This window comes from Bos indicus, chromosome 24 (genome assembly GCF_029378745.1).
Source record: "Bos indicus isolate NIAB-ARS_2022 breed Sahiwal x Tharparkar chromosome 24, NIAB-ARS_B.indTharparkar_mat_pri_1.0, whole genome shotgun sequence".
Taxonomy (NCBI): Eukaryota; Metazoa; Chordata; class Mammalia; order Artiodactyla; family Bovidae; genus Bos; species Bos indicus.
The window spans coordinates 54,998,453-55,018,266 of record NC_091783.1 but is presented as its reverse complement, the minus strand read 5'-3'; the positions used below and the strand labels follow the sequence as shown (position 1 = coordinate 55,018,266).

The window sequence follows — 19,814 nt, the reverse complement described above, 5'->3', positions numbered from 1 at the left end:
TTGTTTTTTTTTAAATAACCCTATCCTAATGGGATAATTTCCTTTTTGTTTCTGTCGCATAAACATTTTGTGTTAAACTAAGCTCACTTTCATACATTTTCTAGTTGGTTGCTATATGTCTGAAATCTCCCAGTCAGCTTCTAATGAAAATTCTGACCTCCTATTTTATTTATTTAGTATTTATATGTACCAAAGCATCGAGAAGCTCTGCTGTGAGTTAAGTCAGTGAAATATTGCTGGTTGATTTTACCTGAATGTTCGCCTGGGGTATGGGGAAGGGCAGGAATCTGAAGGAATAATATAGAGAGGTGGCTGATTGGACGGAGAGGTTGACAATTTGCGTACTTTTTTTTTTTTTCTCATTTCAATCTGTGCCACAGAGTCATACATTTGTTAATTATTTCATGCTTTTGTTTTTAGTTGAAAGTACTTAGGCCCATATGTTTTGACAGAATAAAAAGATCATTCATCCTTTTTTCAGCTTTGTGAAAGGGAGGAAGGATGGGGTGGTAGTTTTACAGTGTACCGTGCCGATGATTCCTGTTCAGAACTTCACCAGATTGGAAACTCACTGTTCGTTAACAATTCTCTTGGTGAGCAGAAGATGAAGGCATCTGTTGGAAGCAGCAGCGTTAAGTATGCTGTTTTAAAGCCCAGTCTAGATTTCATCTTTAACTCTACTCAACATCAGTAGATATTTACCAATATGAAGAATTCATCTCCACATTCTTTAGACCATAGGTGATTTGGAAGGATATTCTTTTTTTTTTGCTGGAGGATAATTGCTTTACAATATCTTGTTGGCTTCCACCATACATCAGCATGAATCAGCCACAGGTATACATATGTCCCCTCCCTCCTGAATCCCCCTCCCTTCTCCCACCCCATCCTACCCCTCCAGGTTGGAAGGATATTCTGATGAAGCACTAACAACTCTGACCTGGGATTTGCAGTGAAAAGCCTAGGTTAAACACGAGTCCTACTGTATCGCACAGGGAGCTATAGTTAATATATGTGATAAACCATGATAGAAAAGAACATGAAAAAGGATATGCTGCAGTCCGTGGGGTCGCAGAGAGTCAGATACGGCGAAGTGACAGAACTGAACTGATACATTTATATGTAACGGAATCACTTTGCTGTAGGGCAGAAATTTACAACGTTGTCAATGAACTCTACTTCATAAAATAAATTTTTTTTTCATAAAATAAATTTTTTTTTTAAATTTCAAGAGTTAGTATATGAACAGCAACAACAAAAAGACCTTTTTCTGCCTTCCTAGAGTCATGTGACTTCTGGGACAGGAAGTGGCCCTCCCTGCTTCTGTCTCCTAATGTAAAAAGGTAGTGAGATGGTTGACCACTTGGACAGATAATCTATCTCAAAGTGATTATTAAATAATGTAATGGATGCAGAAAATCTTTGTAATTTAAAATACCTTGAAAATACCAACTTTTTATGATGATTAAGCATAGAATTTCACCAAGTTTCCTTTCATACCATTAAGTTCAAGGTCAGAGAAGTTTTGTGAATCGTGTTTTTTTTTGAAATTTCATCTTGTCGGAATATCTGCTGGAATCTTGGCTTCACCATCTTTTCCTTCTTGTCTGGGTCTCTGCTCTTGAAAGTGTGTCTTTCTGCTTTTGTGTGACACAGCTTTCTTCCCAGTCCCTCTTGATTCTGGGAGGGCATGTATACTTAGGAATGATGGCCCTTGGGCCCTCTGAGTGGTACAAACACAGCCCTCAAGATACTGGGATTGGAGAAATAGAAATGGCACATTTATTGCCATTAAGTGATCTTTGTAATTTGCCATTTATAGTGACCTTTGTTGGGTACGGGCAGACTGTAAAGTCAGCATTTTTCTCGGGTGCTGCTTTTCCTTCTTGTAGAACCCTCTCTGTTCCCACATCCCCTCTCCACTCTCCTCTCACTCTTAAAAACTGATTGTTGGGAAAGGATTAGAGACCTCATCACATCAAAGGGAAATAACCGCTTCGGTTGGATGTGCTGTGTGCTCAGTCGTGTCTGACTCTTCACAACCCCATGGACTGTATGTAGCCTGCCAGGCTCCTCCGTCCATGGGATTCTCCAGGCAAGAATACTGGAGTGGGTTGCCTTGCCCTCCTCCAGGGGATCTTCCTGACCCAGGGATCGAACACCAGTCTCCTGTGTCTCCCACATTGCAGGCGGATTCTTTATTGCTAAGCCATACAACATCACCATGAGGGAAGCCCTCTAATAAATGCTAACAGACTATAAAAACATTTCCCACGATGGGGGATGATTGGAGGTGTGTTGAAAAGTGGATTTGTAACGTGGAATTATTTCTGGGAAAGTAGGCTTGTATCTCTTATAGCACTGTACATTGACTAAAGCCCATGGCAGTGGTATTAATTTGTTTACGCCAATAGTGACCAGAATTATTTGAGCCTAGATTCCTTTTTTAAAAACACACCTATTAACATCCATTGAAGGATGTGAGCTCTCGGCTTCAGGCATCAACCAATGGCCTTAGGTTCAAAGGGAGAAGGACGGGAAATGGATCTCTTAGAACCCTTAAATATCGATTATTATGGGTGACTGCCTCCATTTTCAGAAGTCAGCTCAGCTCTAAAACACACCGAGAAGTGAGATGTACTAAAATCTATTTTGGCAGAATCAATGAATGTTTATCTTTCTCTGTGTTATGATATTATTTAGTTTGACTTGTATCTTGTATGTGATGCATTCATTCATTCATGTGGGCATTTAGTAACTACTGGGGCCTATTCTGTGCCTGGTTCCACACACACACCCACACATCCCCGCACATTGTTTTCATAATCCTTTTTTTACCTGGAGAATAATTGCTCTGTGGTGTTGTGTAGGCCTCTGCCATGCACCAGCACGAATCGACCACAGGCTGACGTACATGTGTCCCCTCCTTCCTGAAGCCCCTCCCATCCCATCCTGTCCCCTAGGTTGTCACAGAGCACTGGGTTGAGCGCCCTGTGTCCCACCGCTTGCTGTCTGTTTTACATTGGTAACGCACATGTCTCCAGGCTACTCTCTCGATTTGTCCCGCCCGCTCCTCCCCCTCCTGTGTCCGTAAGTCTGCTGTGTCTGCATCTCCACTGACGCCTGCAGATACGTTCAGCAGTACCATCTTTCTAGATTGCATACGCATGCATTAATGTACAGTATTTGTCTTTCTGACTGGCGTCACTCTCCTAGTACTTTTTAAACTTCACTGTTTCTGTGATGGACTGTCCCCAGCAGGCCTTCCTCGCCTTCAATGTGGAAGAAACAGCAATAATCAACTTTGGAATAAACCCTAAAATTAATTTTCCTCTTTATTGTGGAATTGTATAATGTGTTTTCATCGTGAAAACACGCCATCCTCATTCAGTTGATGAAATCGTGTCCTCAGAGGTCACAAAGCTATTTATTGGCAGATGTAACCAACACTATTTTGATGTTGCAACACTTCCTCACGACTCTGTGTTGGTGTCAGTCGCTCGGTCATGTCCGACTCTTGTGACCCCATGGACTGTAGCCCACCAGGCTCCTCTGTCCATGGGATTTTCCAGGCAAGTATACTGGAGTGGGGTGCCATTCCCTTCTCCAGGGGAGCTTCCTGACCCAGGGATCAAACCCAGGTCTCCTGCATTGCAGGAAGACTCTTTACCATCTGAGCCACTAGGGCACACATGACCCTGTAGTTGTCATCTTAAAAAATAAAAAGCAAATAGCTGGTAGCAAAAGAGGAAAAAATAATATTGCGATGGGAGCTGATCCATTAGAAAAAATTGATAGTCATGAATTTGATGTGACAGCTGTAGAAAGTGAGATAAAATAAATTAGCTCAATCTGCTTATGATTGAAATCATCTGCTATGATTTGTAGATTACTACAAATAATAATCTATAATAATAATGGGCTTCCCTCATAGGTCAGTTGGCAAAGAATCCACCTGCAATGCAGGAGACCCCAGTTCAATTCCTGGGTCGGGAGGATCCGCTGCAGAAAGAATAGGCTATCCACTCCAGTATTTTGGGGCTTCCCTCATGGCTCAGCTGCTAAAGGATCCACCTGCAATGTGGAAGACCTGGGTTTGATCCCTGGGTTGGGAAAATCCCCTGGAGAAGGGAAAGGCTACCCACTCCAGCATTCTGGCCTAGAGAATTCCATGGACTGTACAGTCCATGGGGTCGCAAAGAGTGGGACACAACTGAGAGACTTTCATTCACTTTCACAAATAATAATAATTGACAGAAATAATAAATCATTCTTGTTAACATAACCTTTAATTACTAATGGACAGTCAATAAATACTTGAAAACAACTTAGGTGTTCAGAACATTTTAAAGAGTTGTGATGGGCTTAATATCCAGTCTTTTGTCTGTGCCGATCCTGAGTCTGGTGAGGAAGCGGGTTCCCCTGTGAGTATGTAACGTAAGGAGTGTAACCAGATGAAGTCAGGTTTCACCTGGACCAAATTTTATGCAATTAAGTATTTCAAGAGATCTTCAGCCAGGTGTAACTTAATCAGTTTAAGACCTTCTCGGCGAGGGCTCAGGTACTCGGAATGCTGGCAGTGGGCATTCCTGTGATACACCACGTTGAAAGTAATAGCAAACATACAGTGTCTGCTCCATCAGTGCCAAGAGCAATGCAGGTGTAAAAATAAAAAGAAATACTTGGAGCCAGAGGCTGGTGCACATCGATGGGACTGTAGTCATGCTTCATGTGAATGCTTTTAAGTACTAGTGGTGATTTTTTTTAATCAGTTTACTGTTGGTATTAAGTCACCACTGAACGCCAGTGTCACTCCCAGCAGGTCACTGGCCTCTCTCTGTTTTTAGCCCTGATAAACAGAAGTAGTGGGTCCTACTCAGCTTCGGATCTGGAAGACAGATGAAAAGTCCTCCTTCTTGGTCCAGTGCCCAAGAACTGTCTTGGTGCTCCACTGTCTGCGGTCACCTTTCGTCCTTTGGCCAAACAGCCTTCTGAGCCCCTCGTCTGCCCAGTGGCCTGGGAGTATGTAAAGGAGACCCAGAGTTCTATAAATCTGGGTTTTGGTAGGAGTCTGTGAAGACCCTGGAGAGAAGCCCCTTAGTGACTGAGAGATCTTGTTAAAGCTCAGATGCCTAAGCAAGATGACATGATTTTGAATCTCCATTTTCCACTTAACTAGCTGTATGACTTGGACAAGTTATTTAATATGTCTCTGCTTCCAGATTGCTTCTGTGTAAAATCGGGATGATAATAAAACAATAGGGTTAGTGTCGAGACAAAATTGAGTTTATGTACAGTTTTGCTGGAATAATGTCTGGCATACCCTAAGTAAAGTGTTAGCTATTTTGGGGGGAGGGGAGTTCTTTTTAATTGGAGGATAATTGCTTTTTAATGTTGTGATGGTTTCTGCCATTCAACAGCATGGATCAGCCATAGGTATCCATATGTCCCCTCCCTCTTGAACCTCCCTCCTACCACCCACCCCATCTCACCCTTCTATTTTTTTTTTTTTAATCACTGTCATCATTTTGTCATGCCAACAGTCACAAGAGCTTGGGACTGGCAGGCCTTGAGACCAGGTCTTCTCCAGCTCTGTTGAGTGTTAACGGGCTTCCCAGGTGGCACTAGTGGTCAAGAATCTGCCTGCCAGTGCGGGAGACACAAGAGACGTGGGTTGATCCCTGGGTGAGAGGGTCTCCTGGAGTAGGAAATAGCAGCAACATACTCCAGTATTCTTGCCTGGAAAATTCCATGGACAGAGGAGCTTGGTGGGCTCTAGTCTGTGGGGTCGCAAAGAGTTGGACACAGCTGAGTGACAACACACACACAGAGTGTTAAGTTGTAATACCATAATAAATTGTTTCTTTTTTTTAATGTTTAACTCCCTGCATATGCCACTGAGAATGCATGATAATACATGAAGACAGCTTAAAACCTCAAATGTTCTATATCTGTATTTCAATATCATATGTATGAAACATCTGTGATATAACAGAGTGAGCCTAATCATACCTATCTTCACTGTTTTTCTGCCTCAAGTTTGCAATGACAACACACTGATACTTGCAAAATGCTGGTAAAAATAACAGGACACTATGTAGATTAAATCACAATAATATTGCTATATAATTATCAGTGATTCTGTCTTAGTTTATCCTTATTTTTAGTTGAAGCACAGTTTTTTCCTTCCTTGTAAATTTTTAAGCTACAGAGACTTGTTTAGGAGATTGAAATTTAGAGATTTGAAAAACGGACTGCAACTACCTTTATTTTAAAATGTATTGCCTTTTTATTTGAAGAAAGGAAAGAACAAGGTAAAGCTTCTGGCCATAAGCAATGTCAGGGGGTTTTGCAGCTCTTGGGGTGCTTTGCACACTTAATAATGGGTCCAGCTCACTGTTTCACTGCCGTTGTTGAGCCTGCTGCAGGCTGGGTGTGCTGGTCGAAAGTGGATGGGCTACAGTCTGTCTATCCCTGCATGCTTCTCTGCTTCTGATCCCTTGTAAATCACTCATATCTCTGCTTCTCCTTGTTGTTGCTTTCTTTTGATTTCTTGGGGTTACACAATTTGATAAAGAAGGGAATTAAAATTCTTAACAGTCTTACTACTTAACACAGAGAAAAGGTATTTGGTGGCTGAAAAGGATAAAACTCTTGGCGGTAATTCATTTGTAGAATTTAGCTTCAGACTTAATATACTCATGAACAGATAACCAAAACTCAGCTGATATTCAGAAGGGTAAAAAAAAGTTAGACGTGGTATTTGTGATAGAGCATATGGATGTATGCCAAAATGACTTGTGTTCTAAATATATTACATATTCCAGGAATTTCTTTTAGGGGGTTCATATACATGTTCTTTTTCTCGTTTTTGTGATGCACTGTGGTGGAGTGAATACAGATTATTCCTTGTTAAGGAAATGAAATAGGAATACCATATACATGAAGGGGACATTTTACACGTTTAGATAATTGGGGATTTTTTTTCAGAGTATCACTGTAGTTTGAGGAGTAAAACTTTTCTTTCTTACTGAGAGTTACTTTAGGGCCCTTCTGCTAAGTCACTTCAGTCGTGTCCGACTCTGTGCGGCCCCATAGACGGCAGCCCACCAGGCTCCACTGTCCCTGGGATTCTCCAGGCAAGAACACTGGAGTGAGTTGCCATTTCCTTCTCCAATGCATGAAAGTGAAAAGTGAAAGTGAAGTAGGTCGGTCATATCCGACTCTTAGCGACCCCATGGACTGCAGCCTTCCAGGCTCCTCCATCCATGGGATTTTCCAGGCAAGAGTACTGGACTGGGGTACCATTGCCTTCTCCAAGGGCACTTCAGAACTATTTAATTCCTATAAAAGCTTCAGGTAATTGAGATGGAAATAAAAGCTTCACAATTTCAACAGATTACATCTCTGAAATTTTTTCATCTACAATCTATTTGTCAATAGATATAAATCCATCTATTTGTCAATATACTGCAACATTTATGTGTTATTTCCAAACATATTTCCTGTATGTGATAATCAAATGGGCCTTTAACCATCACTTGAAAATAAAGTAGGATCTTTTTCCACTAGTAAATATTGCTTGACTTGTTAGTATATACTGAGAATATGTAAGATAAATAATTTTTATTTCTGTAGTTGGCTTTTGCTTTTCTTTGCACTGTTGGGTTGTTTATTACCTTCTTTTTCATGCTCTTGAGCATAATTCACTACTGTTAAACCTCATGATAACTTACTCAACTCTGTTACTTTCATCTACTTACTAGCCTTTTATGCCATTTTGCTACCCATTTGAATATTTAAGTTAAAAAATTAAAAAAGACTTTAGGAAGGAGAGTGCCAAGAGGATAAGATGAGATTCAGGAGTCCTGAGCTCTGTTCAGGGCCCTCGGGTAGATCCTTTTACATCTGCCTTTCCCCCGTTTATAAAATGCGGTTGAACTGATTTCAACTTTAAAAATGTGATGCCAAGAGGCAGAAGAGAGAACACTAATTGGAGAAATTTCCTGAAAAGAGAAAGGAACATCTATAAAAAAAATTGATATAAAACATTATGAAAGAAAGGGTAATAAAAAGAGTGGAATCAGGAATCCAGTTACCAAGATGTAATGTGAAAACTCATGATCAGAAAAAGTTAAAAATCTGTTCATCGTTTATTGTCTCAAAGTGATCACACTGTGCCTAATTATAGTTCCTTTGCCAAAGACTAACTAGGGGCCAAGGAGAAAATTGCCATGTAAGATTTTCTTACTGTTATTTCCTACACATCCAGAGATCTGGGGATCACAGGAGCTGTTCTTCCCTGGGGTTCTACTTTACAGTCCTGCTTGCAGGAATGTGGGCAGGTGGTTACAAAAAGGGCGTTAAGAAGTATGTAATAGTACAAGGGACTCTAAAAATAGTAAGTAAAATGGACATCTGAATGTTCTGCCATCCAATAAAAATCAACATTTATTAAACACTGGTGGTTCGCTAGGTGCTAGGATACATGTAATCTGCCTCTCCCTCTCGTCCACCAGAAGAGTTCTTGCTTTGGAAGCTGAAAGGCAACAGCAAGTCTTATGTAAGCTGCATTATTGTGATGGCTGCTCTAACAGAGTTTCATATGGGGCTCAGTAGGTCTCCTTGGGGACAGCCATTACCCTAAATCAGTGCTCCTAATACAACTTTTTGCCATAGTGAGAAAGTTCCACATTGTGATGTCCAGTATGGTCACCGGTGGCCACAGTTTGCTATTGAGTACTTGAAATGTGGCTAGTGTAACTGTGGGACTGAATATTTCATTTTATTTAATTTTAATTAAGCTTAATTCAAATAACCACATAGGACTCATGGATACTGTATTGGACAGCACCATTCTGGACATTTTAAAAATTACTCTAAACTCTTGTTTATATTTTTTGGATATAAATACCATTTATTGTGCTCCTACAAGAGATAAGGAGTTATGCTTGACATACGTACTCTCTAATCCGCACGGCAAAATAGCCCCATTTGACATTTGATAGTGAAGAAATTGACAAATGAGGAAACGGAGCCTCTGAGAGAGAACGTGCTTTGTTTTGTCCTCACAACTACTTATGAGAGCTGGAATTTGAGCCTTGTTGGTCTGATTCCAGAGTAATTTCTACCACTCTGCCAAATGGGTTTTTCTGCTGTCTGGAGACCATCTCTTCTAAGTACATCTTCCGGTTGCTTTATGGATTAGCCAGCAATATACCTTTAACTTTGTGCTATAGAACGATTACAGTGTCCATTTCAGTTCTTATGCATGTCGAGGTACCACTGCCCTGAGCTGTTCTTTCCGCTTACAGTGACCTGTGTCCTTCCAACAGTATTGTAAGAGTTGAGGTCCGTTGCAGTCAGTTTCCTGAGCAGTCAGCTGATCCCTTACAGGCACTTTTCCCCATTAGATGCTGGTCACCATCAGTGTACATGCCCAGGTGTGTGAGCGTCAGTGGCGTACCACCGACTCTTGGCGTTCCAGTGTCTAACTGTCACAGTTTAGGATATTTGTGAAACCTCCTAAGGTCTGAGCTGCTAAGTCAGCCTCCCTAGCACTTGGGCATCTGGGGCATAATTGTGCTTTGCTGTTTTCTACTCCATCATGGAGCACATAGTAACCCTCTTAAGGATCTAAAAAGTCTCAGTTACAATGTTTCAGTTATTCTCACCTGGTTCTCTTTGGAAATTATTCAGATGGTACTGGCTGGTCACAGAGAGGCCCAGGTCTACTCTGCAACCTAGTGGCTGTCACTCAACCCCACTCAGTTATACACCTCATGATACATGATCTATAACCACTTCTCTTTATGCCCTCCGGAGTTCAGCTTCCCACTTCGGGAAGAAAGTAACTGACGCATATTGGTTTCACTCTCAACATGCCCTATCAAGTTTTCTTCTCTTAAAAGGCAGTTATGAAACCCCACAAGAATTATTTCTATAAATCATTGCCAAAGTATTGCCTTGTTCTGATAGCTAACCATATCTTTTCTTTTTTGCCTCTTAAGATCAACAAATTGTTTTTTAATGAAAAGAATGTAGGCTTTAATGATTAGTTTGAATCTTTACCACTTGGTAATTTTTTAACATGGAAAAGTGGCTTAACTTTTCTGAGTCACTTTTGTCCAGATAATTTTTAAAAAATAACAGCACATTAATGCTATTAATCTGATTTTTTTTGCATGTTTTTTAGGTACCAGGTATTCTAGTTGCTTTTATATACATGATGCCATTTAATTCTCTCAAGAATCTGGCATAGCAGGCACTGTTACTCCCTTTTTATGGGTAGGAATCTAAAGACCAGAGAGTACAGTAAACAGTTCCAAGGTTGCCTGGCTCACAAATGGTGGAATGGGCAGTTGTGTGACCCAGGCCTGCCTGGGCCAGGACACTTGACCTGTCTACCATTCTTTAGTCATATAAAATAGAAATGACGCTGTTGATAATGCCCATCTTATATGATTATTATGAAGATCAGAAATAATGTGTATGGAGCTCCCAGCACAAAAGCCATTCCACAAAACGCCCTGAACAAATGGTAATCATTGTTATCTTTTAAAATTTCCATAAGTGAAACTGACATGCCAAGACATAAAAATGAGCACCTCAAAGGAAAAAGGTAGAATATGCGTTCTACTCCTTTCATTTTGTTTGTTGGTTTGTGTGTTTGCTTGCTTTTCTTCTTTTCTAGAAGGCAGAGGTTCTATTTAAAAGAATATCATATTGTTTCTTTGATGGTAGCGCAAAAGATAATCAGAACATTGGTTGGAATGGTTAATATACTATAGGAGTATATCTCAAGTATATCTCAAATTACAACACAAGTTAAATCTGTAAAATGAGAACTTATAGATTTTTTTATTTTTTCAGAGTTTATGCTGTTTACGGGGTTTTGTTAAGCTCAGAATTTCTGCATTTGTGATTTTGTTTTAAAATCAAATTATAAGAGAAAAAAGATAACGGTGCTGACTTGGAATATGAACTACACTTGGCTATTAGTTTCCCATTAAGCCTTTATTCGGCAGATAGCTCACTCAAACTGCTGTAGTCTCTGAACTTGAGCCAAGTTTGCCCATTTCCAATTTTGCAACAGAATTTCACACTTCTTTCGTTACTCTTGTGGGAGGAACTGGAATGCCAAAAGTCACCTTGATCTAAGATACCTTGTCAGAAGAAAACTGAGTGTAGGTTTTTGCTTCTCTTTAGACTCTCTGCATGTTTCCTTGGCAGAGTTTCTTCAACACATTGAACGAGAGTTTGGGATTTGTATTTCATTTTCCATCGGACTGATTTTCTGGCGTTAGTCATTTGAAGAGATCTGGGATGTTTGTTATCATTCTGTTAGCTATTTTCTCTAACAAATGTGTAAGTCATCATTCTACTTACCTATAATAATAATAATTAAAGTTGAGTGGATGTGAGCTTTTCTTACTGAATTTAGTGTCTCTGTTAAATACATTCTTGCAGCCTATACTTTCAAGTCTTTTAAGAGGCTGAGAAATTAGTTGACTGAAGTAAAATAATGAAGCAGCTTACTGATGATCCAGGTTATTAAAAATTAAAACATTGAAGATAAGCGGAATCACTTATCATCACTCTGTTTTCATAAATAGCATCTTATACCTCCACCACCACTTTTAAAGAAGGCAGCCATTGAATAGTAGACAATAAAGGACAATTGATGAGCAGGGCTTTGACCATTCCATTGTTGAATTTTCTTATGATTAAAATGTGAGGGGGGTTGATTCCTTCTACTTTTAAAAAGTGTAATAAGAGACTTCATGGTGGTCCAGCGGCTAAGATTCCCGCAAACCCAAGGCAGGGGGCCGGGGTTTGATTCTTGGTGAGGGAACTAGATCCCACATGCCGCAACCAAAGGTCCCATGTGCCACAACTAAGACCCTTTGCAGCCAAATAGATACATAAATACTTTTTTTTTTAAGTATAACAGTTCTATGTTATGTTTATTTTTACAAACAAATATATAGAGCACTTATCTTTAAAATAACTTTTGATGAGAAAGATGAAGTATATAAATTAAAAGGGAATAACATTGTACCTGATCAATTATAATATAAAGAAAATTTATAAAATATGCAGAAATTGCCTTAAAAAAAAAAAGACTATTAATAGTGTTTGATTTCTTGTTAACAAAGACGTTCATCTTATCTAAAAAATCTTAATTTGGCCACAGCACCAGAAAAATAGAAATTGTATAGTGTAACATGTCCTAAAAGCTTTTTAACCCCATACATATTCTTTTTCATGCAGGCAGCATTTCTGAACTTGGGATAGTGATCTTATTCTCAGATCTTCACACTTGATCATAATTCATAGTCAAAGTAGCCTCCTTATAAAATTACTGAAGATTTGTCTTTGTCTCCCAAAAGAGATATCAAATAATTCTATCCAAAAGGCAGATTTTGTTAGATGCCATCAATGATGTTTATGCAATAATTATAGTACATGTTTAAGGATAAGGTAGTAGACTATGTAATTAAAATTATATATTATCCTAAAAGAATTTGTTGAGATTATTTTTTTAAAATAAGGTGATTTAATAATGGGAGAGTTTATTTTCAACTTTATAGTAAAATATTGGTTTCTGAAATTGGAAGTAACACATAGTATACTTAGTTCATATTAATACTCACTAGCCAAGGGGCTGTCAGGCTCCTAGACTGTAGGTATAGTGGAGTGTGTTCTACTCATTCTGCCATTAGAATGAGATGATCTATTTCCCCTTTCCCTAGAAGGTAATTTTTGTTTTCATCTTTTTAGCTAATCTCAAGACTTCTAAATACCTTTAGTAGTATTTTCCAAACTGTTTGTCAGTTGTATAAGCCTCAAAAAAATACTGGGTTTTGCTTGATAAACTTAGGGTACTGATTTGCTTTGGGATTTCTGGCTTATGTTTTATTCTTTGTCCCTTTACAGATACTTGAAAAAAAAATTGTCCTTACTATAAGCCCTGTTAGAGAAGCAGGTAGCTGTTTATACATTTAAGATATGACTAAAATTTTAAAATAAGAGGAAAAATAGAGGACTCAGATTCCTCCCTGACTTAGGAAGAAGAATCCTTGTTTCTTTCCTTTTTTTTTTTTTTTTTAAAGTGGACCAGGTTTTTATGGTTTATTTTTGTTTTGTTCTGTTTCCAAGATCTCTCAATTTCAAGGGCACTGTGGGGCACATGTAGCATTTATGTGATGTATGCATGTGTGTGCGTGTTTTCCCACATCTGTCGCTGTGGCCCTATCCTTTGTGAAATCCTAAACCATGTATTAAATGCTTAGTTTGTGATTCATGGTGTTCTGAGAGCAATTATAGAATTTTTCTTAGGGTGTTTATTCCATGTGCGCTGTGGAAAAAAAAGGGGGGGGGAGTTATTTTTTTGGTAACCCTGCAGTTGCCTTTTTATTGGTGAATTTCCCTTTCTTTTACTGTGACCTGTGAATATCACTGTAGGCTCACTGCCAATTTTGTGAGCCGCTGCCTGCTTCAAAATGGAGGCAGGAAGGTATCCATTTTCATCAAGAGGATGACAGTGTTTTAGTCTCTCTGACCATCTGGAGAGAGGAACTTTTGGAGCAAAAGAAAATAGGGATTTAAAAAAAAAAAATCGTATTTAGCAGAAAAGGCAAGGGAGAAAACCAATTAAAGTTAAACTATACCTCATGAATTTATGCCTTTCTACTGTGCTGTCTACTTTAAAGCAAACATAAACAAGAAAATACACATGCTATTTTTATAAAGAGCTGGTTCCCCAAATCCCATGAGTATTAGTAAGCAAATGTAAGTAAATTAAGATTTTGGCAGTTTTTTAGTTTATTGAACATACAAAGATGAAAGAGCTGTAAATGAGGGTCTCCCACCCCCTTCCTGTGTGCACACTGATTTTTGGTGGTCTGTGTAGATCTGGGCTTTTAATAGCCTTTTTCTTGCATCTCTACAAAAAGCTAACACTTTGGGAATTTAATATTCTAAGATACGTTTGTCACTTTCTGTGGTCTGGAGAGTGCATTTATTTTATCTGTCTTTTTGTCTCTCTGTCTCTGTCTTTAAATTTTAATTGAAAGGTAGACTAAATAGGACAAGTTGGAAGCACGTCTTTTTTTTTTACCTTTTACATGCTCTGGGCCATTTATGTTTAAAAAAAAAGAATGCTTAGGTTCCTACAACAACCCTATGGGTATTATATATCTACAACCCAGGTGGTTCAGTGGTAAAGAATCCAGTTGCTAATGCAGGAGATGTAAGAGACATGTGTTCGATCCCCGAGTCGGGAAGATCCCCTGGAGGAGGAAATGGCAACTCACTCCAATATTCTTGCGTGGAAAATTCCATTGAAAGTGGGGCCTGGAGGGTGACAGTCCATGAGGCTGCAAAGAAGTCAGACCCAACCGAGCACACACAACCAGATGTCGTTCTCAGTATTCTTGCCTATAACTGGAAAATACCACACCTGATTTTCCATTTGCACAAACCTACTCAACATTTTGTTTTGTTCTGTTTTTCTGTATGGGGAATGGGGTAGTGTTTCTAGAGTTTGATCAGATTTCGGATGGATGTGGTAGAAATTGTGCCTTTTGTGCCTGCTTCTTGCAAAGTCATAGACCTTGAGATTCTTTGGTGCAGGCAGCAAGCAAAACTAAATGGGCTCTCGTTCCCCAGGTTTATGCTCCATCAGCCAGCACTGCCGACTACAATAGGGACTCGCCAGGCTACCCTTCCTCGAAACCAGCAGCCAGCACTTTCCCTAGCTCCTTCTTCATGCAAGGTAAGACACTGCCTCTTCCAAGGGGATATCCACAGGTCTTTTATGTCATATATGGGACAAAAGAGTGCTGTTCTAATACTCAAGAAATGCAGTAGGAGGCCAACAGAGGACATGGGAGGTCACACTCTATTTTAGGACTTGAATTCATTAAACGTAGAAACTTCACTGAGAGGTGTTTTGTAAATGAAAACCTCTTGCGCCATCATGAGTTAAGATTAGACTGGTTTGGTTACTTAGAAGGATGCTTCCTGGGAGAATGTCCACCGTGACTAATAGCATTTCTACATCACCTCTTCCTGAGAAGAGCACGTACATATATGTTCAGAAGTGCTTTGATTCAACATGTATTTGGAGCATCATGGATTTAGACATGTGGAGAGCAAATTGTCCTTATACATACCTCTATACAAAAATTTGACCACTTACAATCACTTCTCGGCCTTTTGACTAAGATCAAGTGTAGTGTCTGTTCTTATCAGTAAAAACGTTGGCCGTTTCTTAATTCGTAGGGAAGAACAAGTGTCCCATTGAAGATGAAGTGACCTGTTGAAAGTCAGGAGTGTTATTTCATTACACAGCAAAAGCTCTATTCCAACAACTGACTGACTGAGGGGCCAAGACCCAGCTCTTTTCCCAGACAAATACTGAAAATTACAGCTTTGTGGTAGATGAAGTATATTTAATCCACTTAATTGTCCAGTGTATTTCATTCAGCACACATGGATGTTTGCTACCTGGGCTTATAGGCTCACTTCCAGTAGGACTTCTCTTTCTGCTGCGTAGGAAGACTGAGAGGGTTTAAATGACATCTCCTTATGAGAGGAGACTATCCACAGGATGCAGCTTTAGCTGGATACTTGTGTACCCTGGACACTTGTGGTCAAAATGTGATAATCTTGTTACCAGTGTTAATGCTATGAAATTCAGATATAGAATTCACCAGGAATCCCTGTACACAAACTTTAACTCATTTTGCCTTGGCAAAGTGCCGTGGGATTTCCTCCTCCTTGCTCTTCCAGGAAGGACCATGTCACGGGAAGGAGAGCCTAGGGGCGTGGCTTGGCATCTCCCTTAGATTAGAGTGGACACATTCAAAATCATTCTGCTTCAAAGGAATTTGTTTCCTTTCCCTGTAGAGTCTTAGCTCTTTTAGGTTGTTCGTTCACATATGAAATTCCATGGAAAATCTGTAAAGTTGAATTGAACGGGTCTCTGGCTTTCTCTCATAGCTCAGCTGGTAAAGAATCTGCCTGCAGTGAAGGAGACCTCGGTTCGATTCCTGGGTCGGGAAGATCGTTGGAGAGGGGATAGTCTACCCACTCCAGTATTCTTGGGTTTCCCTTGTGGCTCAGCTGGCAAAGAATCAGCCTGCACTGTGGGAGACCTAGGTTCGATCCCTGGGTTGGGAAGATCCTCTGGAGAAAGGAAAGGCTACCCACTCCAGTGTTCTGGCCTGGAGAATTCCATGGATTTTATAGTCCAGGGGGTCGCAAAGAGTCAGACACGACTGAGTGACTTTCACTTTTGCGGGAATAGAGAGAATTGGTTTCACATGTAATGGAGCACCTATTAACCGGGGTCTTTTAGCTTTGTGACCTGTCCTCGGTGTCCCTTTCTTTCAGTGGGAGCATCAGGTACGTCATTCGGGTGTATTCTGTGCCATGACAAAGGTGTATCACCTGCAGCTTTAAGTAGTAGTCACTTGGGCGTCAACGGGTTTCCCTGGTAACTCAGATGGTAAAGAATCCGCCTGCAGTGCAGGAGATCGAGGTTAGATTCCTGGGTCAGAAAGATCCCCTGGAGAAGGGATAGGCTACCCACTGCAGTATTCTTGGGCTTCCCTGATGGCTCAGATGGTAAAGAATCTGCCTGCAATGTGGGAGACCTGGGTTCGATCCCTTGGTTGGGAAGATCTCCTGGAGAAGGGAACCCACTCCAGTATTCTTGTCTTGAGAATTCCTTGGACAGAGGATCTAGCGGGCTACACCCCATGGGGTCTCATAGAGTTGGACACGACTGAGCGACTTTCACTTTGGGCATTGACACCTCTCTTTTACGACCAGAGAAGCTGTGTTACCATTACTCGTGCTTACAGAGACTGTCAACTCAAGGACTCATCACCCAAAGCCAAATTTCGTGGAGAAAAATGGACACAAGGATAGATTTTGTCCATCTGCCTTTAGGAAGGTCGCTTGGTTAAACCATGCACACTGTAAGGAGAGATCAGGTAGATTAAAACAACAGGCTCTTCTCCGTGTCAGACCATGCAAAATACGGGGAACAAATTTGCTTTTCTGCATATAAATACTCAAAACACACAAAAAAAATTTTTTTGAGTTGACATTTATGATGAGCACAATTAATTCGCACACATCTAATTCTATTCTTTCAAAACACATTATGCCAAGATCATGGGATGTGATAAATATTAATTTACTGTGAAAAGCATAATTTATGTAAAATGTGTATTTTTGTAAGTCTGCATTGAGTAAAGTGTCTGAGTTAACAAATCCTAAATGTATTTGCATATAGTACATCCTGTCAAAATGTTTCAGGAGACTCTTGTTCAATGATAGATACTCTCAATTTATTTGCCATGCATGTCATCTCTCTGAAATGTTCGTTTTTCTTAGACTTCATGTTTGAATTTAAGATGACATCTACACTTCCACAATCTCTGAGCTAAATCTGAAGTCCATGAATAGCTACTTTTTAAAAGTCGTATGTTTTTACATGATGATCACAGACACAGTACGTTGTAATCCCATTTCACATGGCTGCCTTCAGTGAGAGTCTCCAATACCCTGAGAATTCAGGTCTCGAAGAAAATGTAGTTTAGATGAAAGCGATTCAGAGACTGTCAGTAGCACAGGCTTCCCAGGTGTCTCGGCGGTAACGAATCTGCCTACCGAAACAGGAGACGTAGGAGACATGGGTTTGATTCTTGCCTGGAAAATCCCATGGACGGAGGAACTTGCCTGGCTATAGTCCATGGGGTTGCAGAGAGTCAGTCATGACTGAGCATGCACACATGTCAGAGCATGTTTTAAATTCACTGCTGTGTGACCTCTTATTTTAACTTCAGCCTCCATCTTTTAGTTAAAACTCTTATGTTGTATACATCTTGCATTTAATAATTTTTGTTAAACTATTGAAGGAAAAAAAAACAGCAGTAACATAGATCCTCTGCACCCTTAATTTAAGAAACCCAGACCAAGCAAAGCGAACTTAACAGTGACTGAGGCCTCTGGGCCCAGAGAGTGGAAAAAAATCTGTAGGAATATTTTTAACATGGTGTTAATAGAAAATTAGCTTGATATTAAAATATATTTCATATAATTTTCATATTATTTTAAACTTCTCTGGAGTTTTATCCAGAGGCTCTCAAAATTGTCTGTAATGTAGATACCACCTTATGATATGTGTGTACCCTTTCGATCGCTACTGAAGACTTAAGTTAGCTATATAACTATATATCAAAATATAAACATTCAGAAAGGAGACAAACACTCAGAACTATATACTTGGGACTGTTCTTCCTTAAATTATTACATGCTGCTGCTGCAAGTCGCTTCAGTCGTGTCCGACTCTGTGCGACCCCATAGACGGCAGCCCATCAGGCTCCCCCGTCCCTGGGATTCTCCAGGCAAGAACACTGGAGTGGGTTGCCATTTCCTTCTCCAACGCATGTAAGTGAAAAGTGAAAGTGAAGTCACTCAGTCGTGTCCAATTCTTAGCGACCCCATGGACTGCAGCCTACCAGGCTCCTCCATCCATGGGATTTTCCAGGCAAGAGTACTGGAGTGGGATGCCATTGCCTTCTCTGTAATTATTACATCCCATGATATAATTCCAACTTTAATTCCATCTACTTTGTATGTCACAAAAATGAAACCCAGTCTCTGAAGTCAGATATTCTTTCTCATTATTACTTATTTCTTTATATGCTCACAAAACTTGTAAACTGGCCATCTGTGTATTATCTCAAGGGTGTTATTTTCACCCCAAAATTCAGGAACAGTTAAATTTTTTCAGTGATTTTCATAGGAAGGAAAATGTCAGGCTACATCTGAGAAGTGTTTTCTTTAGCATTAGCTACCTTGCTGTCTTGACATAATTCTATGGAGAAATATGTTCTGTTCTTTTCCAGTTGAATTTTTACTAGGAACCCTTTAACTGTGTTAAATATTTATATTTGTTTGGCAATGTAGAGCCACGTGGAAAGTGTAATGAGGTGGTCTTCTGTAATCAGCTCTCCAGCACAAAGATGCACACATCACAGGCAGTTGTTTTCGGGGATATGGAGAAGCCCTGGACTATAAGACAAGGCTGAGTGCCTCGGGAAAGTCACGGTTTTCTTTGTCCTTTACAGATGGCCATCACAGCAGTGACCCTTGGAGCTCCTCCAGTGGGATGAATCAGCCTGGCTACGGAGGGATGTTGGGCAATTCTTCTCATATTCCACAGTCTAGCAGCTACTGCAGCCTGCATCCTCACGAACGTTTGGTAAGGCAGACGCACGTGGCGAGGGCGATGGTACAGCTAGCTTATTAAATCCCCTCCTGTCTTCTCGTGCATGTACACATGGGCTCTGTCAACGGACATAAAATGGCACACACCCTTCTGACAGTCTCGTTTCTGGGATCAGAGACATACTCAGATCTCCTTTGTAAGCCTAACAGACCCTCTGTGTTGTGCACTGTTCTGTTGATTGAATTTTGTTCTGTGCTTTCTTTATCATGTCAGTTTCCTTAAGTACATAAATACATACTGTATTTGAGTTGCAGCATTTTAGCTGTGGTGGTTCCTTGGCTTTTGTTGTTGTTTTGTAGGGGTTTTTTTTATGTTTGATTTTGAGGCAGGGGTTACTATCTGTAGTTTTGAAGGGTATGCTGCAGGGGGCATAGCGACAGTCCGTAGACTTTGAATTAGGTAATGTACATCTCCCAAGGGCATTTCCATTTCACCTTGACCAGCTTCTGTAGCTGATGACAGCTTTGAATTATTGTATCACACCTAAAGGAGACCCTTCATG

The 19,814-nt window shown here is 40.1% G+C and overlaps 1 protein-coding gene and 1 pseudogene across 18 annotated transcripts in view; both read left to right on the top strand.

Moving 5' to 3' along the window:
* TCF4 (transcription factor 4) overlaps positions 1-19,814 on the top strand; it is a 385,533-nt gene that overhangs the window by 307,687 nt on the left and 58,032 nt on the right. For all 18 annotated transcript variants that reach the window (XM_019986612.2, XM_019986602.2, XM_019986606.2 and 15 more), the window contains 2 exons: positions 14,674-14,779; positions 19,152-19,285. In XM_019986612.2, the coding sequence (XP_019842171.1) occupies positions 14,674-14,779; positions 19,152-19,285 (240 nt within the window). The remainder of the gene's footprint in view (positions 1-14,673; positions 14,780-19,151; positions 19,286-19,814) is intronic.
* Positions 15,207-15,379, top strand: LOC139179526 (U2 spliceosomal RNA; annotated as a pseudogene).